This window comes from Amblyraja radiata, chromosome 1 (assembly GCF_010909765.2).
Source record: "Amblyraja radiata isolate CabotCenter1 chromosome 1, sAmbRad1.1.pri, whole genome shotgun sequence".
NCBI classification, from domain to species: domain Eukaryota; kingdom Metazoa; phylum Chordata; class Chondrichthyes; order Rajiformes; family Rajidae; genus Amblyraja; species Amblyraja radiata.
This window is the reverse complement of record NC_045956.1, coordinates 81097365-81122321: the sequence shown is the minus strand read 5'-3', so window position 1 is coordinate 81122321 and position 24957 is coordinate 81097365. Positions and strand designations below refer to the sequence as shown.

Genomic DNA, 24957 nt, shown 5'->3' with positions numbered 1-24957 from the left:
CCATGCTGGCCTGGCACAATTCTTTGTTCATGTTACAAATAATTTCCTTAGTAATACAAATGTTGCCGCTTTCGAAATTGTTATATTTACAGAGATTTTTGGATTGATAAATAAAAAAATAATAGCTTGTGTTCAGATTGGCCATGGTCAGGGCAGGTTCGATTTGTGTCAGGGTATTCATTTTTGTAACCAAGACGACCTCTACAATCATTCAGTCATAGAAAGCTTAAAGTAATTTTGTCTATGAAACTAGTCCTGAAGCATCATAAAAATTAAACCCTATAGAACGTTATGATGGAATTTGTATATGTTGATTTATAAATCATTTTTAATATGCATCTCTTACTATTTACCAGTTACATAACACTCTTATTTAACCCAGTCCTAATAACAGTAATAAAATATATCATCATCAAAAGTAGACATATATAAGATCAGAAGGTAGACAAAAATGCTGGAGAAACTCAGCGGGTGCTCAGTTTCTCCAGCATTTTTGTCTACCTTCGATTTTCCAGCATCTGCAGTTCCTTAAATAAGATCAGACTCCTCCTATTTTAATTGAGATATTATGTACATATTAGTTATTTGGGATATGTCTTGGGATGGCATGTTGTTATAGAGTCTGATCTTATTTGATCCTTTCAAAGCTTATCAAATTAAGTAAACCATGCAATGAATGCTTTAAGGCATGTACAAAATATGCTTATAAGTTTGGAAGGGTCTCAACCAGAAATGTCACCCATTCCTTCTTGCCTGTCCCGCTGAGTTACTCCAGCTTTTTATGTCTATCTTCAGTTTAAACTAGCATCTGCAGTTCCTTCTTACACTTATAAGTTTTCACTTTTCTAAACCCTGCCCTTAACATACAATTTTAATATCGGGCAATAAATAATATGTACAGTTGTGATATGTGCCAATCATTACTGGCAGTTCATGTGTGTGTCCAGAAATAACTCAATTCTACCTCTACTGCACAATGACTCCCATGCTGCCTGCCTTCATGTCTGATATCAGGTTATGGATGAGCCTTCACTTCCCCCAACTGCACTTTGAGTAAGCTAAAGTCATTAATATAAAAGCCCTGTCCCACGGTACGAGTTCATTCAAAGAGCTCTCCCGAGTTTGCCCTGATTCGAACTCGGAGATTTACAATGTTGAAAAATCTTCACAAGTCTTCCCGTGCTTACCTGCCATTAGCGAGACTTCCCGAGTACCTGCCGTTAGCGTTACGAGCCGCTAAGAGATGTCCGCGAGCTCCGACGTACCCGCTACGTTCATTCTCCGTGCTTACCACGAGTTTGATTTTTTTTAAACTCGGGAGAGCTCTTGGAATGAACTCGTACCGTGGGACAGGGCTATAACTCTACATCTTTTCCAGACACTCTTCAGGTTCTCACTCAATTAATCTGAACTAGAACTTTTTTTTCAGTGGCGAGCCACAGAGCCCATACCCTCCACCAGGATTGCTTACTAATAACCCCTTAGTAGCAATTTGAATCATACCCAAGTTTCTGATGCTTTTATCCATATTTTCCTTATCTTCTGAATCATTTATTTTAATGCTACCATTATCCACTCACCATCACATTGTAATCTCTTTTCCTTCACATCTTCGATCATTCTCATTCTGGCTTCCCACCCATTCATTTAAATCTGTACTCATCTGCCTATTCACCCCAGTTCTACTGATTTGCATTCATTCCCCGTCTCCAGGATATTACATTGTACACCCTTAGCATAATCTTCAATTACCTTACTGTTTGCTGTCTCCAGTTCTGTGAGCATCTGACATTCAGCAAAAATGTGCAAAAACTGAAAAGTGAAAACGTATGAGAGGTGATACAAGACGGAAGAATGTGGAGACACAAAGAGTAAGGTAATTCGATATGCAGGGATTGGAGGGATATGCTTCAAGTATAGGCGGATGTGCTTAGTTTATCTTGGCATTATGTTTGGCACAGACACTATGGGTAGAAGGGCCTGTACCTGTGCTGTACTTTTCTATGTTCTATCTTCTAATTGAATAGTTCAATGTTTCAAAGGAAAATTAATTATGTTCAAATTGTGATAAGGATGTTAAATCAATTTGGAAAAAATACTAAATAAAGTAATTCACAAATTACATATGTATATTGTGCTCCCATTTTTAGTAAATAAAATAAATAAATAAAAATGATTTTAAAAAATGTGCTATTGGCATCCTTGTGCCCAAACAAAAACATAAATTCAAGAGTTTCATAATAATGTTTCTTTACACCAGAGCAAATGAATGTGAATCTTGATTTGAATTGGATGCAACCAGTATTTGCAATTCCATGATTTTTTTACTCTAGTTTTATTCTGAGTGAATTGATCCAGAATCATAAAACCTCAATGATAAGTCCAGGCTAAAATATTTAATATTTATGACTTTTCATGCTTGGAAAGGAGAACTGGTAAAATGGATATACGTTATTTTAATTATGATGCACCTTGATAGAGAGATATTTTGATGTTGATAATTGTATCAGCGAGAATTATGCTTTCACATTATGCTGAACAGAAAGCAAAAAAACAACAACAAATGTTTGGATAGTTTTGTGCAGTTATAGACTTGGTTTTACCTTTGAATTAAATAGAATTTGTTAATTCTTAAAATGTGGTGTGCTGAAGTCTAATCAAACTGTCTATTCTTACTCTGATAGTTGATCTGGAGCACATGCGAACTGTGAAGACAGACAAGCATCAACGATTTTGCCAGGAAAATAACATCAATGGTCATTTTGTTTCTGCCAAAACTGGAGATTCTGTGAGTTTGAATCATTGTTTAGAAATGTTAACATCTCTTGTCACATCTGACTTCCACTGTGATTAAAGTAGATAAACAGTTTAAAAAAAAAGATAAATTGAGTCCTGGCTGAGATATATTATTAGACAAGGGTGAGGGACCAGAAGAAATGGATAGATGGAAGGTGGCCAATGTTGTCCCACTATTTAAAAAAGGGCTGCAAAGAAACACCTGTATAAAAGTACGTCAGAGACTCCTGTAGGTTGTAAATAAGGTCTTTGACCGACCGTGGGCTGACCATCGAACATCCATTCATCCTGCGCTAATTCTACACTACTCTCCCATATTCCCATAAAATCTCCCCCCCCCCCCCTCCCCCACCACTCTACTACTTACTTCCACACCAAGGGCAGGTGGGAAGAGGGAGGAAACCTAGTGTTATGTAAGGATATATTGGATTAACATTGTAAATAAACAAATTTGGATTAATGAAGATGGGTAGATGGTTATTTGTAAATAAAAACTTAATTTACATTTGCAAAGAGTCTCCAGAGTTACAGAGATTTCATGTTATGCCATCCATAATTCTTCAGATAGTAATTTGATTACATCATCATATTATAGTAACTAATGAGTAACAGATCATTCTGACGCATATCTGTTTCATCTGTGCCGGGCTCATTGAATCCACTTGAATGGAGAGGAAGGTCTCAGAGGGAATATGCAAGTTTCGGTATATTCATTTATACTTATGTGAATAATTTGAATTAATTTAAAACTGTTTGATGTAACTGTGGGTTTTAAAGGGCGGTCACGGTGGAGTAGCGGCAGAGTTGCTGTCTTACAGCGAATGCAGCGCCGGAGACCCGGGTTCGATCCCCGACTGCGGGTGCTGTCTGTACGGAGTTTGTACGTTCTCCCCGTGACCTGCGTGGGTTTTCCCCGAGATCTTCGGTTTCCTCCCACACTCCAAAGGCGTACAGGTTTGTAGGTTAATTGGCTTGGTAAATGTAAAAAATGTCCCTAGTGATTGTAGGATAGTGTCAATGTGCGGGGATCGCTGGTCGGCGGGGACCCAGTGAGCTGAAGGGCCTTTTTCTGAGCTGTATCTCTAACCTAAACTAAACTAAACTAATTATCAAAAACATTTTAGTCTCTCGCTTTTAATGATTTTTATATATTTTAATCGTACAATTAATTTTTCATGGTTCCTATTGTTTTTGAATGCTCATAGATTCAAAGTCTTCTCACAGTTTTGATTGGGGATAATTATGGGGTTATGGTTTATCAGGCTGTCACAGTATTTCTAGGTCAGGATATGCTATTTGTAGCAGAATGGATTTGCTGATCAGGAATCAGATTCGGGGAAAAGTTGTAAAGTTCTTAGACTGTTCAAAAGAAATGAGGGCAACCATTCTGATGTTATGGTTTGTGTGATGGGTTATGACATCAGGCATGCTCATCCTCTTCCACAGATAGAGTATGAGGAAGCTGATGGGGCAGGCTGGTGTGTAGTTTGTGAATGGGTGCAATCTTTCTGCGACTTCTATATGCCACAATGCATGGCCATGAGGTTGCCAACACCACCTCAAAAGCTCCTTTTCTACTTTGCGCAGTCTTGGATCAAAGGTTCTCAGAAGTCAGTTCTTCTTCAAAGAAGCTTTGAGAATATCCTTTTTACTTTGTCTCTGTCCACTTGATAATCTGCTCCCATGACAAAACTTACAAAAGAGTGCCTGTTTCAGTAATCTGCAGTTGAATATGCAAATGATATGGCAATTTAATTGAATAAGAATAACAAGGGCTTCGCTGCTGGGTGCATTGGCCTGGGGGAGAACATTGGGTCCAGTGAATTTTGTTGGGTAGCATGAGTAATACTTTGCTTGCTCTTGTATGTGTTCAGAGGTTGCCTTGTTCAACACAATATTTGACGGGATGGGCCTTTTAATCAACATCTGCAAGACTAAAGGCCTGTACCAACCTGCCCCCTCTGCACCACAATAAAGTCTCATTGCAAGCTTCAACCAATTCACCCATATCAGGACCCATCTCTCAACGAATGCCATGATGAAATTCATCACCATCTTCATTATACCAGCATAGCTTCTGGTGAAGTGATGAAAAGAGACTTTACAGATATATATATATATAACATATATAACAATTACAGCACGGAAACAGGCCATCTCGACCCTTCTTGTCCGTGCCGAACACGTATTCTCCCCTTGTCCTATATACCTGCGCTCAGACCATAACCCTCCATTCCTTTCCCGTCCATATAACTATCCAATTTATTTTTAAATGATAAAAACGAACCTGCCTCCACCACCTTCACTGGAAGCTCATTCCACACAGCCACCACTCTCTGAGTAAAGAAGTTCCCCCTCATGTTACCCCTAAACTTCTGTCCCTTAATTCTCAAGTCATGTCCCCTTGTTTGAATCTTCCCTACTCTCAGTGGGAAAAGCTTATCCACGTCAACTCTGTCTATCCCTCTCATCATTTTAAAGACCTCTATCAAGTCCCCCTTTAACCTTCTGCGCTCCAAAGAATAAAGCCCTAACTTGTTCAACCTTTTTCTGTAACTTAGTTGCTGAAACCCAGGCAACATTCTAGTAAATCTCCTCTGTACTCTCTCTATTTTGTTGACATCCTTCCTATAATTAGGCGACCAAAATTGTACACCATACTTCAGAATTGGCCTCACCAATGCCTTGTACAATTTTAACATTACATCCCAACTTCTATGCTCAATGCTCTGATTTATAAAGGCCAGCACACCAAAAGCTTTCTTTACCACCCTATCTACATGAGATTCCACTTTCAGGGAACTGTGCACAGTTATTCCCAGATCCCTCTGTTCACCTGCATTCTTCAATTCCCTACCATTTACCATGTACGTCCTATTTTGATTTGTCCTGCCAAGATGTAGCACCTCACACTTATCAGCATTAAACTCCATCTGCCATCTTTCAGCCCACTCTTCCAACTGGCATAAATCTCTCTGTAGACTTTGAAAATCTACTTCATTACCCACAACTTTGAAGGTAAAGATCTCAGACATGGCACACGTGGTCTTCTGGGCAGCAGTGGCTTCCTATATGCATCTGACCTGGTCTACCTGCAACAGGCATTTTAAGGGACTAGCACTTTTTCACCAATAAGCATGCAGCAGAGCATGAAGGGCAGGACAAAAACACCCATCAGATTGGATCCAGCCTACTAGCCCTAAATTGTTGCTACTAGACATCATAATTGTACGATTGAGCAATATATTTCAGTGTTGAACAACATCTTCTAAAGAACTCTTTCTGTATAATGTCCTTAACTGTTATAAACATATAACACAAAAACGTTTGAAGACCGGTTATCCAGTCATCTTCCAGCAGCACGGGGGGGTTGATCAAAAGCATGATTGTAGGTGGATTTAAAAGGAGAAATTTGATATGGAGATGTCTGGTGTGGGAACTCCATAGTGACAGGCCAAGGCCTGGAATGCACAGATGTTAATGGTGAGACATAGAGGTGGATAAAATATTAGTGAGAATGGGGAAATGGTGGTGATGGCATCTCACTTGGAACAATCCCTCCTCAGTTGAAATTGATTCACTGAACCTATACCAAGTCTGGAGCAAAACACAAAGTGCTGGAGGAACTCATGCAGCATCTGTGGAAGAAAATGAAGAGCTGCCATTATGGGTCAGAACCCTACTTCAGACTCAAGTCTAAACTGGAACAAGTTCATCAGGCAGATGGAGTTGATATTTCACTCTGAACTCTGAGCAGGCTAATATTAAGAGAGCTCACAGTGAAGCTGGAGGAGAGTGTGACTGTAGTGTGTGGCATATTCCATACAATATAAATGAAAATGTAGCTGTAGTTCTCAAACAATACATATTTATATTTATTAGATTTATTAAAGAATATAAGATTTATTTTCTCCTCATTTCAGTCTTATAAAGCTTACTCCTTAAATGTCACACATCTGATGCATACAAATTTAGAATTTCAATTAGTGTTGTAAAATCTTTAGTGTATGAAAATACACTGAATGTACCACTTATTTTTCTTTTTTCAATTTGAAAACTGGAACATGCTTCATTTCCTTTCTGAGAAAATGGCCAGTTAAATGGTAACATTGGTACAGCAAATCTGAGTACAGTATTTACTTAACAAAATTGTTGTCAGATTAGATGTTTCAGAATAAAACATCCAAGTTATAGAAACAGATATCGCAAATCCTACACTGATGACTATAGGAAGTGCTTTAGAGAATGCGCTATGCAAAGAAAGGCGCAGAATATACTTTCAGCTCCTTAATGCCTAAGCAAAAGGCCACCAGAATTCCTCCATTGTTCACCCAAATGATAATGAGCCAGTTGGATTTTGACCACTGCATAAATCTTATTGAAGAACATGGCAGCTGTCTCTGGAAGAGTATCTTCATTGCAGATTCTTAGATTATTGTGATGAGTAACAGTCCAGTTCAGTGTGATTGTCTTTACTCATTTCAGTACTCTTACCTAATCAATTATATCCCGAGCATTTCCAGCCATTAACATGCTGGCCATGGACTGTTGAATTCAGCAGATTTGTTTTGGACTTCTCCCATCTGTTTTCTATCTGTTGCCACTTGGTGGCATCATCTACAACTGTGTAGAATGATTTTTAACCAAACTCAAGTATTTAGCTATTTATTAAGATATGTGTTTGTTATTGTTAGGTAGTGATTCACTTTGTTCCCCTCCGATGTATGTAATTTCCAGTAGAAGGTCCAAAGAATGAAATTTAGCCCGGAGCCTTAAAATTATGGTCAGCATGGGCTATCAGCAAATATTTGCCAGTAGCAGCCCGAGGGTTAAGTTATGGACACAAAAGGGTAGAATCAACAAGATTAGTGTGGAATCAGAACAACTGTCCTACGTGTCCTTTGCCTTTAAAAGAATGGTATTCATTGTTTTTAAACGTTGTATTTGCAAGCTTCGGCCACCTCTTAAACAGAGGTATCCTAGTTCTTGCTCGACCCAAGCCAGTTTCTAATGGATGTCTTTCAAATGCAGAAAGACCCTTATTTAGATTTATGAGGCATTATGCTTGTTTTGTTAAATAGCTGGACTCAATTCAGAGTCAAGTATTTTTCACCAATTTTTGTGTCACAGGATGTTCTTTGAACTTGGAGCATTTTATCCCTGTTTGCAGCTGTAAGTTGTGTGCATTGAAGTTCAATTTACTCCTCTTTCAATTATCCTCTCTCTCCCACTTCCCAACATTGGAACTTAGAGATGCATTCCACAAGAGGGTCGATAGTTCTTCTGCATCAAAATTACAAAAGTCAGAAGTTAATTTTCGCAGAATATTTTACGTTGGGTTAAATTCCAATATAGCAAAATGCATTTTGGGTAACTTGTTTTTGCATTGCAGTCATGATGTTACTGTGAATCTTCCTGAATTTCTTCCTTGTAATTTACATATTAGTTTACCAAAAGCATTTTTATTTACTTGCTATTATTGTCTGCAAATTACAGCATAATTCTGCAATTGATTGACCCCAGGGCAATATTTTTCATATGGAAACCAAATGATAATTCACTTTTCTAAAGATGCATAAAACAAAATCACACTTGCATTAAATTGCATGAACAAAATATTAAAGGTAGACGAGAAAGCTGGAGAAACTCAGCGGGTGAGTCAGCATCTATGGAGCAAAGGAATAGGCGACGTTTCGGGTCGAGACCCTTCTTCAGACTGATGTCGGGGGGGGGGGGGGGGAAAGAGAAAGGAAGAGGCAGAGACAGTAGGCTGTGGGAGAGCTGGGAAGGAGAAAGCAAGGACTACCTGAAATTGGAGAAGTAATGTTCATACCGCTGGGGTGTAAACTACCCAAGTGAAATATGAGGTGCTGTTCCTCCAATTTGCAATGGAACTCACTCTGGCCATGGAGGAGGCCCAGGACAGAAAGGTTGGTTTCGGAATGGGAGGGGGAGTTGAAGTGCTGAGCCACCGGGAGATCAGGTTGGTTATTGCGAACTGAGCGGAGGTGTTGGATGAAACGATCGCCAAGCCTGTGCTTGGTCTCACTGATGTATAGCAGTTGACACCTGGAACAGCGGATGCAATAGATGAGGTTGGAGGAGGTGTAGGTGAACCTCTGCCTCACCTGGAAAGACTGTTTAGGTCCTTGGATGGAGTCGAGGAGGGAGGTAAAGCGACAAGTGTAGCATTTCCTGCGGTAGCAAGGGAAAGTACCGGGGTGGGGGGGGGAGGGTTTGGATGGGAAGGTACTAATTGACCACCTGCAGTTGCAAGGGAAAGTACCAGGGGAGGGGGTGGCCTGCAGATGCAAGGGTTACAAAAGTCAGAAGTTATTTTTTGCAGAATATTTTACGTTGGGTATTCCAATATAGCAAATTGCATTTTGGGTAACTCGTTAAAATTATTTATCATTTTGGCTGGCACAAAAATTTTGGAAACCAGGGAATTATACTTAAGTACAACTTTGAATTACTTTTTCTGAATTGAATCTCAGAACATACAATTAATTAGTAATTCAACATCTTGTTAGATTTGTGACATTTTTATATGATGATTTTTATCAGGACACAGTGAAAATAATTGCTATATAGAATACAATATATCATAAATCATAGGATGTGGATAAATCTAGTTAAATGTTTACTCTTGTACAAAAGAAAATATTTTTGACATATACATATTTTTTTTGTTTCTGATTATTTTTTTTGCAGGTCTTCCTCTGTTTTCAAAGGTTTGCTGCAGACATTATTGGCATCAAGCTAAATAAAGCAGAGATTGAACAATCACAGGTATTGTTTAGATTAATTATTGAACCCACTTGCATTTATTTACAAAATTATATTACTGTAGATTGGTTTATGCATGAGAACCAATCATAGTAGAATAGCATCACTCACCCCACCCTACTGTACGATTTATATTAACACCCACTTCCTGTACTGGTCAGTCTTGGAAGCGGTCATGATGTTCTAGCAACTAACAACCTGCTGTACCGCTATAGTTTGTATACTGATTAAAGATGATCTTGGATTTCAGATTGTATTATTTAGTAATTTACAATTACTAATAATGATTTAATAATTTTAATCAAAAAAGCTTAATTTTTAATAAGCCTTTAAAGTGTAGGTATGCTTTTTGAATTAGTGCATCAAAAAAAACTATTTTCCTTTTTAACTAATGTATTTTCATACATTGGCTTTGGCATTGCTGGCAATGTTACCATTAGTTATCCAATCCTCCACTTTAGACAACAACACAACAAAATTGTTCTCAAGGTAAGGGTGGCACAATGGTGGCTGGGCCTATCCTGGTCCTCCTCCATTGCCAAAGTGAGGCCACCTTAAATTGGAGGAACAGCACCTAATTTTTAGCTTTGGTAACTTACAACCCATTGGTATGAACATTGAATTCTTTAATTTTATGTAACTTCTACAAACACTCCCCTCCTCCCAAGCCCCCTTCCTCCACCCTAGTCGTTTAACCAGTTCCACACTTCACCACATTGTTTCCCTCTTGAGTTCACACCTTCCCCAGCCAACATGAGCCAAGCAGGACCCCTCCCTGCCTGAAGACATTTGTTGCTGGCCCTGATTGGTCCTGGTCTTTTCTTGCCCCAGCTCTTCACCTCCCCCCCCCCACCCCTACTTTCAGTTTGGACCCGACCCATGTATACGGAATAACCTACCAGAGGAAATAATAATAACTTTCAAAGACATTTGGACAGATACATGGGTAAGAAAGCAATATGAGCCAAACACGGCTGTGGGGAGGGGTGGGTGGGGGATGGGAGGGGTGAAAAGTTGGGGACCAAATGCAAGAAAAAGAAACGGGTAACTGGGACCAAGAGAGTGGGAAAAAAGTGTGCATGGGGGAGGCGGTGAGGTGGGCAGATGAAAAGGAGAAGGATGGTACCTGAAATTGAAGTGTTCAATGGTCGTGTTGTTAGATTGTAGAGTACCCTAGCAGGATATGAGGTGCTATTCTTCCAGTTTGTGTGTGGCCTCACTCTGGCAGTGGAAGGCCAAGGACAGACAGGTTGGTGTGCAGATGAGAAGGAAATTTGAAGTGGCAAGCATACCGAGGCTCTGGTTGGCCCTGGTGGACTGAGTGTCGTTGCAGGAATAAGTGCCTGGGTAGGTGAAGGGATGGATGGGGAGGGATGGGCAAACTAAGAAATCACAGAGAGAGTGGTTTCTGCGGAAAGGAGTAAGGGGTGCGGACAGGAAGATGTGATGGGTGGTGGGATAGCGTTGACACTGACAGAAATGTTGGAGAATGACGAGAAGGCTCATGGGGCAAGGACCAGTCGATCTCAATCTTTGTAAATGTAGAAGATGCATCTGAGGGCTCCATCCATGGCTCCAATCCTGAATTCATGCTCATGCATAGCTGCATATAGGAGGTATAGTTTCAATGAGTCTGAAATTATCTTGAGGGATCCAAACTTTGAAAGTTACTTTGGTTTGAATAATATGGAAAAGTCAGGTTCAGGTTTGATCGATGTATGGAGTTGAGTTAGACAGACAAATAAGGAAACAACTTCTGCTTCTGTTGATTAGCTTCCGGTGCAGATAGACTGTGGGCCGAGGTGCTTTTTCATTTCATTTTGTGACCTACATCCCATATCTACCTGTATTTATAACATACTTTATAACGATGTCGCGTCCCCTCAACGCGTGGTTGCGGGGAGTGGGGGCCTTCGGCATCACACACACACTAACCACCCCCCGCACACACAAACTAACCCCCCCTTGATATTATATTAATATTATTCATTCGTTCCTTTTACCCCATTCCCCGCCCTATCCACTCCCACATAACCCCCAACTGCGCAGGCGTGGCTAGACGGGGGGGGGGGGTGGAGAGGGAGAGGGAGGGGGTGTGATTGAGGGGTGGGGGGGTGGCATGCGACATCACAGGGGAGGGCTGGTTCCCAAACGCAATACTCCACCAGGGAGGGGGCGGGGCAGAGAGGGAAGGGGGGCAGAGAGGGAGGGGGGGGCAGAGAGGGAGGGGGGGACATAGAGGTAGGGGGGGCAGAGAGGGAGGGGGGGCAGAGAGGGAGCAGGAGATAGAGAGGGAGGGGGCACAGAGGGAGGGGGTGGGGGTAGAGAGGGAGGGGGAGGGGTTAGAGAGGGAATGCGAGGGGGTACAGGGGGAGGGGGTAGAGAGGGAGGGGGAGGGGATAGAGGCAGCACCTACCTCGAAGGAGGCTACGGGCGGGCGGGCGTCGAGCCGGGCTCGGCCCGTGGCAGCAGCCTCCCCACTAGGTGCGCGGACGCTGAGCGGGCTGGTCCGGACGATCGTGGCTTTCACGAGGAGAAGCCCATCCACCCGCGTGACAGACGATCGGGCGGGGGAGACGGAGAGGAGGTTGTCCCCTGTGACGGCCAGAGATCGCCAGGTGGGATCGGGATCACAAGCGAGAAAAGGAGTCATGATTCCCAAAGTCCCTGTGATCAACGGAGGAATCGCAGGTCTCCATAGACGGCCTCTCCCAGAGGGAGTAATGGCCGCCACGGTCATCTTCTCATCGCGCTGCCCCGCACCCTCACCCACAACCGCGCGGCGAAAACGACCGCCGCCGCCATGTTCTAGAACTTCAAGGAGCCCAGCGGAGCGCGCAGCACGACCTGAGCAGCAGTTTAAAAATGCTAAGTGACAAATTTAAAGAAGTGAAAGTTAAGAAGCCAAGAAGTACAGAAGACATAACAGGGGTGACGTCACTCACAACGCGAGCAGAAGCAGACAGTCAGATCCATTGTGACGTCAAGAGCGAGACCATCTTGTTTAATTTCTAAGTTTTTCGAGATTTGTGAACATTTTCATAAATAATTCGAGAAATAATGCATTAAATTTTCAGATAAGGCGTTTTTTGACATCATGGCGTGAATCTCTATCGGAATATGTAAAAATGTCACCATTAGCGCGTTGTGTTTTCGAGGAGATTTGAAACGCACACGAACATCACACAAATAAATACACATTCAAGATCAGTTTTATAAGTATAGAGATTGTGTAAAAATATTATAGAAATCATATCTGAAACTCGTCAAGAAAAAAACCTGCACATATTTTTAAAATATGGAAAAAACCCTCCAGTTTTCCGAGTAGTAATTGTCCAATCAATCACGTTTGACATTGAGTTGGACGCCAATTGACCAATCACGTGCTTTGTTTCAGGCTAGCTAGGCAGGGAGCACACTGGGATCATGGTGGAGATGAAGTTAGTGCAAGAGGTTTTAACTGTCAAAACAATAATACAAATAACCTCACATGATTATCATACACCAAAATAAACCATGACAGCATGATTGATAATTACTGTGAACTTTCAGCAAGTTGTCTTCTAGTTTTTGCAAGAGTGAACTGCAGATTACTGTGCATGCATACGTTTGAAAGAGTTAAACTTTGAGGAAGACTCTGGATTAGAATACTTTGAATACCCAACTGTACTAAAGTAACAATGTTCTCCAAAAAGGACATGATTATTATTGTGAGATTGTAGTGTTTTTTTTCGTACCTCACGTGAAGTGATATCTATCTATATTACTAAAAGTCTGTTCTTGACCGGTTTTGGCCATCTGTGCTGCGATTTCTGAGAGAACACCACCACCTACAGCCGTCATTTTTGGCCACCTTGCTCAGAGCCCCCCTCCGCCGCATGTGTGCTGAGGATTTTTCCCATCGATTAAAAATGACAGAGATATTAATGTTTTTACAAAATTCCCCATTCTCTCTGCTGCCCCCGCTGGCGGCAGGGGGGAGGGACTATAAAACCAGGCAGTGGTGTGCCACACGGTCTCTTCAAGATGGAGGAAGGCAGAGGGTCACGTTTCTCTGTGCTGTGAATAACACTGAACACATGTCTACTCAAACGCAAGTGCCCTTATTGGTTCTAAAATGCTTGCAGAATGTGTCTATTGGTTCTAAAGCTTGCAAAAAAGTGTTGATTGGTTCTAAAACTTGCACAAAGTGTCTCTATTGGTTCTAAAGCTTGCAAAAAATGTCTATTGGTTCTAAAGCGTGCAAAAAGTGTCTATTGGTTCTAAAGCTTGCAAAAAGTGTCTCTATTGGTTCTAAAGCTTGCAAAAAATGTCTATTGGTTCTAAAACTTGCAAAAAATGTCTATTGGTTCTAAAGGTTGCAAAAAAAATGTATTGGTTCTAAAGCTTGCAAAAAAATGTCTATTGGTTCTAAAGCTTGCAAAAAAATGTCTATTGGTTCTAAAGCTTGCAAAACAATGTCTATTTGTTCTAAAATGGTTCATACTAGTGCTCCAGAAAGCGCCCGCCCCCCTCCTCCCCCTGGTTGGCTTGGCTCGGATGTGTCTTGAAATTGAAAGGCACTACTTAATGCAAATGGTGGCATGAAGTTGAAAGGCACTATTACTGCAAATGGTGGCTTGGTTGCTTTGGCTTGAAGTTGAAAGGCACTACTTACTGCAAATGGTGGCTTGGGAGCTTTGACTTGAAGTTGAAAGGCACTATTACTGCAAATGGTGGCTTGGGTGCTTTGGCTTGCAGTTGAAAGGCAGTACTTGCTGCAAATGGTGGCTTGGGTGCAATGGCTTGAAGTTGAAAGGCATTACTTACTGCAAATGGTGGCATGAGGTTGAAAGGCACTACTTACTGCAAATGGTGGCTTGGGAGCTTTGAAGTTGAAAGGCACTACTTACTGCAAATGATGGCTTGGGTGTGGCTTGAAGTTGAAAGACACCACTTACTGCAAATGATGGCTTGGGTGTGGCTTGAAATTGAAAGACACCACTTACTGCAAATGGTGGCATGAAGTTGAAAGGCACTACTTACTGCAAATGGTAGCTTGGTTGCTTTGGCTTGAAGTTGAAAGGCACCACTTACTGCAAATGGTGGCTTGGATGCAATGGCTTGAAGTTAAAAGGCATTACTTACTGCAAATGGTGGCTTGGGTGCATTGGCTTGAAGTTGAAAGGCACCACTTACTGCAAATGGTGGCATGAAGTTGAAATGCACTATATACTGCAAATGGTGGCTTGGGTGCTTTGACTTGAAGTTAAAAGGCACTACTGTAAATGCATTTACTTCCTGTTTGCACTGTATATTGATTTTAGATAAAACGCTACCACTTGCGGCTGTGATTTTTGGCCATCTTACTCAGTCCCCCTCCGCTGAGCAGGTGCAGAGAATTCTTCCCATGAATGAAAAATAAAAGTGTTTTTAGTTTTTTTTTAAATGTTGAGAATCTCTCTCCTGTCAATCACTCCATGAAAGCCACACCTTTTCCGGTGGGGGGGGGGGGCGGGTAGGGGTTATAAAACCCGGAAATGTGGGTGTGGCTCAGTCTCTGCAAGATGGAGGAGGGAGAGGTCACGACTCGCTGTCTTTAGTGGCTTTGCACCCTACTTCAAATGGTATGAACCTGCACTTGAATTTGGTGGCCTTGCACCCTGCTAGAAGTGGTAAGAAACTGCACTTGAATTTGGTGGCCTTATATTCTGCTTGAAATAGAATTTCAAGGATTAGCCTTGAGTCAACTACCAGCCCACGAGCCGTGAGTGAGAGAGTTGCCAGCACAACAGGCTTGATTGACTGAGACGCCAGCCCAAGAATCCATTTGGCGCACAATTTGCATACTAGCCCTCTGGAAACCAGTCCCTTCAGCCCACAACACCCATACTAGCGCTCCAGAAAGCCCCCCCCCCCCCCCCCCCAACTGGCCACCAATATTAGAATTGGTGGAGAGGTGGAATATTGCGTTGGATGACCAGCCCTCCTGTGTGATGTTGGGACCCAACGGGTCCCACTTAGTCTAGTATTATTATAAAACTCTGATCTTGGATGTTTACTTATGAACTTTTTCTATGATTCACATCTCCTCGAAAACCCGACGCGGTAACGGTGAAAATTTTACATATTAGATTTACATCATGATTTCAAAAATCCCCTCATCTGAAAATTTGATTCATTATTTCCCGAGTTTGTTACTAAAATTGTTCACCATTCTGAGATTTTTTCGAAATTAACGAGCTGAAGTGAGCTGGATGACGTCACGATGCCTCTACTCCTCACGGCCAGCTGCGCAGAGTTTTCAACGCACAGAAACTGCGAGTTACGTAACCACCCTCCGCGCGTAACTCGCACTCGGCCGGCCATCCACATCTCCCCCTACACCTCTCCCCCTACCTCATCCCTCTTCCGCCCTCCCTCCCTCCCTCCCTCCCTCCCTCCCTCCCTCCCTCCCTCCCTCCCTCCCTCCCTCCCTCCCCCACCTCCCTCTCTCCCCCCTCTCTCGCCCCTTCTCTCCCCCCTTCTCTTCACCTCCCTCCTGGGGAACGCACAGGATCTGCCCTCACCCTTTAATTAGGCGGGTTCAGGAGCCGGTGAAACCCATGACCTCGGCGGCAGTCTCACTCACCGTATACCTCCAGTCGGACTCTTGCCTGAGTTTCACCCCCTGAACTTGTTCCAAAAGTCACCTCGTATTCACCAGCGTACTCTCCCAGTAGATCACGGATTAAAAGACTAAAATTCCCGCGATGAAGAGTTACTCGTCCCGTGTCACTGGCGTAATAGTATTCAATGTTCCCATTTGTGTCTCGGCGCTACCTCAGCTCCCCATAGAGTTATATACAGCTACCTATTATTGAGCACAAGAGGGCGCTGTTACTTTTTAAAATTAGCTTAATTAATTAGTGTGCAACTTTTTGCACTGACGAGTTATGAATTCCTTCTCAATTATATTTTATCTAAACCTGTGCCAAATTTCAAGTAGATACCAGACATGGGTCACAAAAGTTAAATTCTAGACACATTTTCGATGTTCGGCCCACGGCCTAAGATGCTCAGGTGTTTTAAAGGTCAGTATGTTGCTTTGCTGTGATGTTCTCTCATCCTAAAAAGGCTTGCAGGATAATTTCCAGACATGCCCATGAAGAATAGTTGCTTGAATAAGGCCAATTCTGTCATGGGCTACGAAGAGGGGAGAAAGCGAACATTAGAAAACACTTACTTAAGATTTTACTTAATGTTTAATGCTATTTAATAATCCTCCTGATAAAGGAAGTGTCTGAAAGGAATTTTCAGCTTTAAAAAAGTTGCTCCTTTGATAAATGTGGTTCTGTAAATCACAATGCACAATCTTTTGCAAAGGACTGAGAATCTATAATAAAAAATAAATAAATATAGACGATTCCATATTAATGGGTTTTGCATGAAAGATGTAGTTCCAGCAGATAGCAGGCAAACTCTCATCTCATACTTTGACGAGATGTTGATTTTAGGTATGTGTTGCAGTGACAGGCATTTACTCCCAAATAGATATGTTATCCAGAAAGTTGTACTCCATAAATGATAAGGTTCTCTGACTTTCTAAGAGTCCATTAGCCTTCCTGGGATTGTGATGGTGCAGACAAGCTGACTCTGGAAGGTGTGGGGGTAGGTCAGTCATTGTCACCCAGCATAACCTCATTATATCAAGAAAGAGAAGTGCAATAATTAATTGGCAGATTCAGCACCTTAGTTTTGGATGCCAAACTACATATCTGTTTAATTTTACTCTTGTCATTGCATATCAATGGTGTTGCATTTTTGAGCTAATGAATTTTATTGAATGACAGGTTTCTCCCTATTCCACCATATTTAATGTCTCCCACTCCATCTATCCCCACTACCTCCTTCTGCAGTGCAGTATATTGCAGCGAAGTGGGTGGGCAGACAGGCTTCTCAGTGTTGGCCTTAAGCCAGTTGGCAAGAGGTACATCTGGATCTTCAGGCATACATCTTTTATTGTTGTTGCCTAACATTCAAAGAAAGCTTTGCCTTTTACTTAAATGCATGCTATTAAGTTCCTTCCTGAATTCATTGAATCACCACCATAGCAGCATTCCTCTGACAGATAAGAAATGCCATTTTCTCCATATTTTGCACTCAGCGATCCATTTTACAATATATAAAGTTTTTAAATCAATTAGAATTTTACTTTGCAGTTTATAATTTCAATTGTTGCACACTTGCAGTAATATGGCCAGATTGCATGTGAAATCATTATAATTTGCTTAAAATAATTGTGCAATTTCCCCTTAAGGACAGCATATGCACATATAATCTGAATGGATGGTTTAGTTTAAAATGAAGAATTTCAGTGCTATTTATTTTGCTATGTTTTGAGAACTAAGACTGTGTTAAAACTGGAATGACAATGATTTAATTTAGCGTAGTTGAGAGATGCAGCATGGAAACAGGCCTTTCTGTCCACCAAGTCCACGCCAACCAACGTTCACTGGTACACTACAAAACTATACGATAGAAAGGAAAAATAAAAATTGGGAAAGGAGGGAAGTTGTATGCTATCCCAGTTTTACATCCTATCGACTAGGGGCAATTTACAGAAGTCAATTAACCTACAAATCTGTATGTCTTTGGAATACGGGAGGGAGCCGGAGCACCCAGAGAAAATGCATGCAGTCACAGGGAGAATAAACCAACTCCTTACAGACAGCATCCTTAGACCGGATCGAACCCGGGTCCCTGGCGCTGCAATGCAACAACTCTACAGCTGCACCACTGTTCCGCTGTAAGAAGTTATGAGACGACATTTTCAATTATTATTCCACGAAATAAAAATCCAAAAGATTATCGGGTTTTGTACATTTTCATTTTGGAAAATGTGCTACTTGGTCCTCCTGAAGCCAGGCTTGGGAGGTTGGTCATTGGCTCAATTGGGCTTCTGGCTGTATTCAGGGGTACCTGAATCCAATATTTAATGATATCTGTAGGAATCTGGCAAAATGTGTGCTGGGACTTGAGATGTGACGTGACGTGATTACAGGGTGAGTGAGGATTTGTCCTACCACTTATGCAGGGCAGAGTTTGATCTGACATGTTTTGGGGCAGAAGTTGGAATTGACCTGGCACATTGTTGTGGGGATGAGGGAGAGATGGAGACCATCATTTTCAAGCAGGAGATTGTTGGAATCGGGGAGTTTAGAATATACCATATGGAGTACGAACACATATAAAGCAAAATATAATGATGCATGACAGGTTACAGGTATTTTAAACAAAAGCAAAACTGGGTTAATGTCTTAGGTGTAGAAATATTAGCAGTATTGAATATGACATGGGAGGAAAGTGCTTCAGTTACTTCCTTTGAGCCTGGTGTTCATTTTAATTTAATCAAGGATGTACATTTTAGCAAGTATCATTGATATCCAAATGAGTACCACTGGCAAGAGTTTTGCGATATTTTTAGATCAGTGGAAACACCTGTGGGATGGCATATGGGGGAATTTGGGAAAATGCAACCCCATGGAAATTACCCGCAAATAATTCTCTGAATTTTGGTTTAATTGTCTCATTAATGCATTGCCAAGAAAAACAACAAAAGGGTACGCTTGTCCTTTATTGTTAAACAATATGTCTTGTGTGTTTAGATCTTGCAATTTAAACAAACATTTGGATGTTAATTGGGCTAGTAGTGAGAGTTGCAAGCTGGAAAGACGGGGAAGTTGGAGATTAGATAAAGCTGTTGAAAACCTCCTTTAGTCCTAGAACATTTTGAGATAACATCTGCTGGGAAGCATTTGTTAATTTAGACAATGTTGAAGTGAAGGTGAACAATTAATTATGTGCAATAAGTGGATTTTTCAGAACAGTACTCACTTGTAACCATTTCTGGTTTTAAATTATTTAGACTACTACTAACTGATATTTATATGAATTGATATATAAATACTAACTACTAACTGATATTTATTATGAATGACATAATTTGGAATAAATAAGAGCATATTCTGTGCCCTACCTGTGATCACCACATGTATATAGACACTTTTGCGGAGAATTAAAATGATGGAACTGTTGCAAGCAAACATGTTTCCTTTTGCATTATGATTGTTTGTTTGTATAAAATCTACTTAAATAATTTTATACTAAGCTAGAGAAGGTGTTGATATACATGTGGTATACCATAAGAAGCATAGTCTTGTTCACACATTCTGGGTGAGGTTAGATTTCCCATAGTAAGTTTAGATTTCCTTTCGGGATCTAAACATCACTTGTATTTGTACACACAGAAACGTGTGAAGTTGTGCAGCGTATTCCAAAGTTATGATAAAACCAGAGTTTATACTGTTTGGCCACACTAAAATATAATTACTGTTTTGTGTCATCTGGCTGAAGGGTATTCAAAACTATCAATGTTAGCTTATGCCCAAACCATTGCACTTTTTGTGGCATTAGTTCAACTGCAGCTCATACACTTGAGGTGATCAGCACTTCAGGGTAATGCTGGATGAAGTGTTGAGATGCTAATGTTGTACATACTGTTGTGCAACTAATTTGGTGCTGAAGTTATGAGCATTTATTGGTCTATTATGGCAGGACAGTAGTGGTAAGACAGTACAAAAAATTGGCTTGAATGACAATTGTATTAAATATTAAGAATACGTGATTCGTTCTTTGATTATTTTATTTGCAGGCTCTTTAATCCAATTAAGTGGAAAAAATATTTTTTTTATCTGCCTCTTCGTTGTAATTGTAAGACTAGGAAACATTATGTTCTGCCTCCAACCGGATCTCACCACTAGCCACATCTTCACCACTTTCTGCTTTCCACACAGACCGTGCCCATCGCAACTCCCTGGTTAACTCATCCCTCAAACCACCCCCTCCCTAATTACTTTCCCCTGCAACCGCAGGCGATGTAACACCTGTCCCTATACCTCCTCCCTCTACTCCGTCCAAGGACCCCGACAGTACTTTATTTATTTATTTTATTTTATTATTTATTTCTAACAGAATAAAAGAATAAAAAGCAAGTGTGAAACAGCATACAAAAAACAAAACAAAAATATTTATAAAGTGTCATAAACAATATCTATAAATAAATGAAATCATATGTGTCCGAAAAGGAACAGGAAGAAGCCAAAGCTTATTAATTCCCACCCCTTATTCAACTGCTTGTAATTATCTTATACAAATTTAGCAGCTATATGTACACCATATGTACACCAGCCACTATATGTACACCAAATTATTTACATTTGAACACTAATCAAATATTTACAAAACCATACAAAAAAGAAAAAAAGAAAAAGAAAAGAAAAAACCCTCATATCATACACTATACAGTATCTTAGTCATATATACAACCCATCACTCTATAATCACCCTTCCCAATACAATCAGTATAACAAATATCCCACTCACAATCACCTATCCTCATCCGAATATCCTTTTAAACAAGTGTTTTTGTACATCTTTTTAAACTGAATTATACTTTCAATTGAGGCAGAAGTTCACATGCACCTCCTCCAACCTCATCTACTGTATCCACTGTTTCAGTTGTGGACTCCTATACAACCTTCTGAATTTGTAGTCGACAGGGCAGTACTCTGCATATTGCCAACTATACATCGGCGAGACCAAGCGCAGGCTCGGTAAACGTTTCGCTGAACACCTCCACTCAGTCTGCCTAAACCTACATGATCTCTACATGATTTTACTTATTGTATGCCTCATTGTCACCCCCTCAGCTAACAATGAACCATTTTTAATTTCCTTATCAGCATCTGCTTTAATCTGCCGTTTTCACACCTTAGCCTTCCATATGTCTGAACTCCCCCTCTCCTGACTGTCAGTCTGAAGAAAGGTCTTGACCCAAAATGTCACCCATTCCTCTCTCCAGAGATGCTGCTTGTCCCACTGAGTTACTATAGTATTTGTGTCCATCTTCGGTGTAAACCAGCACCCGGGTTCCTTCCTACACATTATATTCTGCACTCAGTTTACTTTCTTTTTTTGCACTTCCTATGGTACAGGTATAGTTTGAAAGTGATTTTGTATGGATGGCACACAGAATAGTTTTTCACTGTATCGCAGTAGTGTGGCAATAAGAACCCAATACCAATTTTTCATGTAGAAATAAGGAACTGCACCTTGTTCCTGGTATCTTGCATGGAACACAAAGTGCGGGGAGTAATTCAGCAGGTAAGACAGCATTTCTGGAGGACATCATTAGGTGATATTTCGGGTTGGAATCCTTCAGACAGGTGGTCTGAAGACGGGTCCCAACCCACAACGTCACCTTATCCATGTCCCCCGGAGATGCTGGCAGATTTGCCAAGTTTGTGAATTTGTGGAATTCACAGAAGGCAATGGAGGCCAATTCACTGGATGTATTTAAAAGAGAGTGAGGTAGAGCTCTTTTGGTTAGTGGAATCAAGGGATATAGGGAGAAGGCAGGCACGGGTTACTGATTGTGGATGATCAGCCATGATCACAATGAATGGCGGTGCTGGCTCGAGGGGCCGAATGGCCTCCTCCTGTACCTATTTTCTATGTTACTCCAGCACTTTGTGTTCTAATAATTTTTTTCATGCACATATCTATTTGTATTCAGCCTTAAAATAGATTAAATGTTAGTTGAAGTAAGGACTATCACAATAATATACAATTAGACAGATACGTGGATAGGACAGGTTTAGAGGGATATGAGCCAAACGCAGGCAGTTGGGACGTGTAGATAGGACATGTTGGTCGGTGTTGGCAACTTGGGCCGAAGGGCCTGTTTCCACGCTCTATGACCACATCATTTGGAAATCCATTTGTTATACTTCATAGCATCCAATGACACCTCATCAAATAACTTGTAAATTTCAAAAGTTAGTTACTATGAGTTGGGAGGGAATAATATCCTTTGGCTCCTTCTTCTCAACTGTGCCATTTGATGGAAGTTCTGTAGAAACCCCCTTCCTACAAATTAAAGAACTATACCTCTCTTTTAAAACAGAGCTTGAGAAACTCAAATGAAATTAATGTCCTTTATGTTTAATAGTAGTCAGTGATTTTACTTTTGTATTCATTTCATAAGAAAGCTAAGATTGATGAAATGAGCTATTCATTATTGGACTATTTCCTATGGTGGCTTGAAAATAGCCATGCTTTTAGCAGGTGCTTGAGTTTAATTCATTTGTTTCAAAGTGCTGGTTATTTTTATTAGCTTTACTGAAAGACAGGCTTGACTTCATTCTACTAGCACTTTGTCAAAATGTAATCAATCTAAATGAGGATATTATGGCTTTGTTGGATGGATAGTTGAATTTGAGACAGACAATTAAAGGTCTGCTATTTATAAGCCACTCCACCTTTTTTGTGTAGATTTAAAAACAGATCTAATGTTACTACACTCATTATTACATCAAAGGAATGAGAACCTGAAAAGTCAAATTTCTATGGCCATTAATATTGATGTAATTGATTAATGGAAAAGTTTAGTGATATGTGATGCTTTGAATTTTTGGGACAAAATGAGTTACTTCAACTATGGCCTCCTTTAAATATTTTTTGTAAGTGTTGAAATCTGAAATGAAAAATGTTTCAAAATCTTTTTTAATGTAATTTAAAACGCCATCATTTTTATTCTTGCCATTTACAGGAATATATTTGTGTAATTACATAAACATTTCCAATGTAAAGCTTGTAATTGTATCCTGAAATTTAATTTGCTACCAGCAAATACTATGAACCATCCCAGATTGTCTGATAATGACCCAGTATGAATGATTCAACTCCTAAGCAATACAATAAAAGAAAAACTTGCATTTTGATAAACAAAATATATACTTGCAAACTTCCATTTTCAAATCATTTTGTCTCATCGTGTATTAGATTTGATTAGTCCTTTGGCTCCTTCTCTACTTCTTCCAAATTGCCACAATGCTGGATCGTTATCATTCCACTGTAGCTCGTAAGCCTTGAACATAGCAAGAACACTCTAACCCTTGGTTTGCAACACTGAGGTGATGGTAGGGGTCAAACTTGCTACCTAGAAGTTATCGGACATGTCCTCGATATTAACAAGATGTTTGGGACAAATGCTGATAATGAACAAGGCTCTTTTCCCCATTGATTTCTCAAACTTCAGGTAGCCTTGGCATTCCCTTTCTCTCTCTATCCCTTCCCCCCCACCTGTCACACTAGCGTCTCGTTTTCAACTATCAAACAGCTAACAATGACCTTTCCTTTATCATCGTTACTTTTTTGCATATCTTTCATTCACTGTTCTTTATCTTTCTACATCATCACCTATATCTCTCGTTTCCCTTATCCCTGACCAGTCTGAGGAAGGGTCTCAACCCAAAACGTCACCCATTCCTTCTCTGCAGAGATGCTGCCTGTCCCGCTGAGTTTCTCCAGCTTTTTATCTTCTGTTCCCCAAACTATTTGTTGCACATAGTTGTTGATGAAGGGAGCAAAAAATGATGTAATATAATATAGGAAAAGCAGGCATCATTTAGATCACAGCACTACTAAAAGATTGGCCTTTGGATATCCTTGTAGAATCCTTAGGTTCTCTGAGCGGTAATTAAAAAAGGCATAAGTTACCCTCAGTATTTGAAATACTGTTGATGGCACCCATTAACTCCAGCTATCCCAGCCAGCCTTGATCCACAGTCATTTGTTTACCTTCGCAACAGGTCTGCAACATCATTGATACAGATTTTTGAATTGGTCACTAATTCCCCCAATGTTGTTTAGTCTTAGTTTAGTTTAGTTTAGAGATATAGCATGGAAACAGGCTATTTGGCCCACCAGCTAACCATCGATTACCCGTTCAAACTGGTTCTGTGTTATCCCACTTTCCTATTCTCTCCTTACACACTAGGGGCAATTTGCAGATGCTAACTAACCTACAAACCCGCATTCCTTTGCAAGGTGTAGGAATCCGGAGTTTGTGAGGAAACCTACATGGTCATAGGGAGAACATGCTCACTCCACATAGTTAGCATCCAAGGTCAGGATCAAACCCGAGTCTCTGACGCTGTGAGGCAACAGCCCTACCAGCTAGGCAACTATGCTGCCGTACCATTGATCGCCCTTTATACCAGAGGCTTAGGTCAGGCAGAATTTGGTTGGTGCATTTAAGAGTGTTTCTTGAAATAGTATGCAGATGTGGTGATCAAGGAAATGTATCAGTACATTTACTTTCTTAGTGTTCATGAAGATTCTCTCAAACCTCTACAGATGCGCTCTAGATAGCATTCTGACAGGATGCTTATCGACCCAGTATGCAACTGCTGTGCTCTGAGAGTGGTGAACACAGCCCAGCACATGACAGGCTTGTCATTTCCTTCCATCCAGTCCACCACAGTGCATTGCATCGGGAAGGCTGGAAGT

The 24957-nt window shown here is 40.8% G+C and overlaps 1 protein-coding gene across 4 annotated transcripts in view; it reads left to right on the top strand.

Annotated features, from left to right (window-relative positions):
* Nucleotides 1-24957, top strand: part of rab28 (RAB28, member RAS oncogene family) — a 116939-nt gene that overhangs the window by 85782 nt on the left and 6200 nt on the right. For 3 of the 4 annotated variants that reach the window (XR_004412867.1, XM_033025595.1, XM_033025586.1), the window contains exons 5-6: nucleotides 2685-2788; nucleotides 9511-9588. Coding sequence is in view for 3 of the 4 variants with exons in the window: in XM_033025595.1 (XP_032881486.1) it covers nucleotides 2685-2788; nucleotides 9511-9588 (182 nt within the window). In the remaining variant the exon portion in view is untranslated. The remainder of the gene's footprint in view (nucleotides 1-2684; nucleotides 2789-9510; nucleotides 9589-24957) is intronic. The other variant, XM_033025611.1, reaches the window with a different exon arrangement.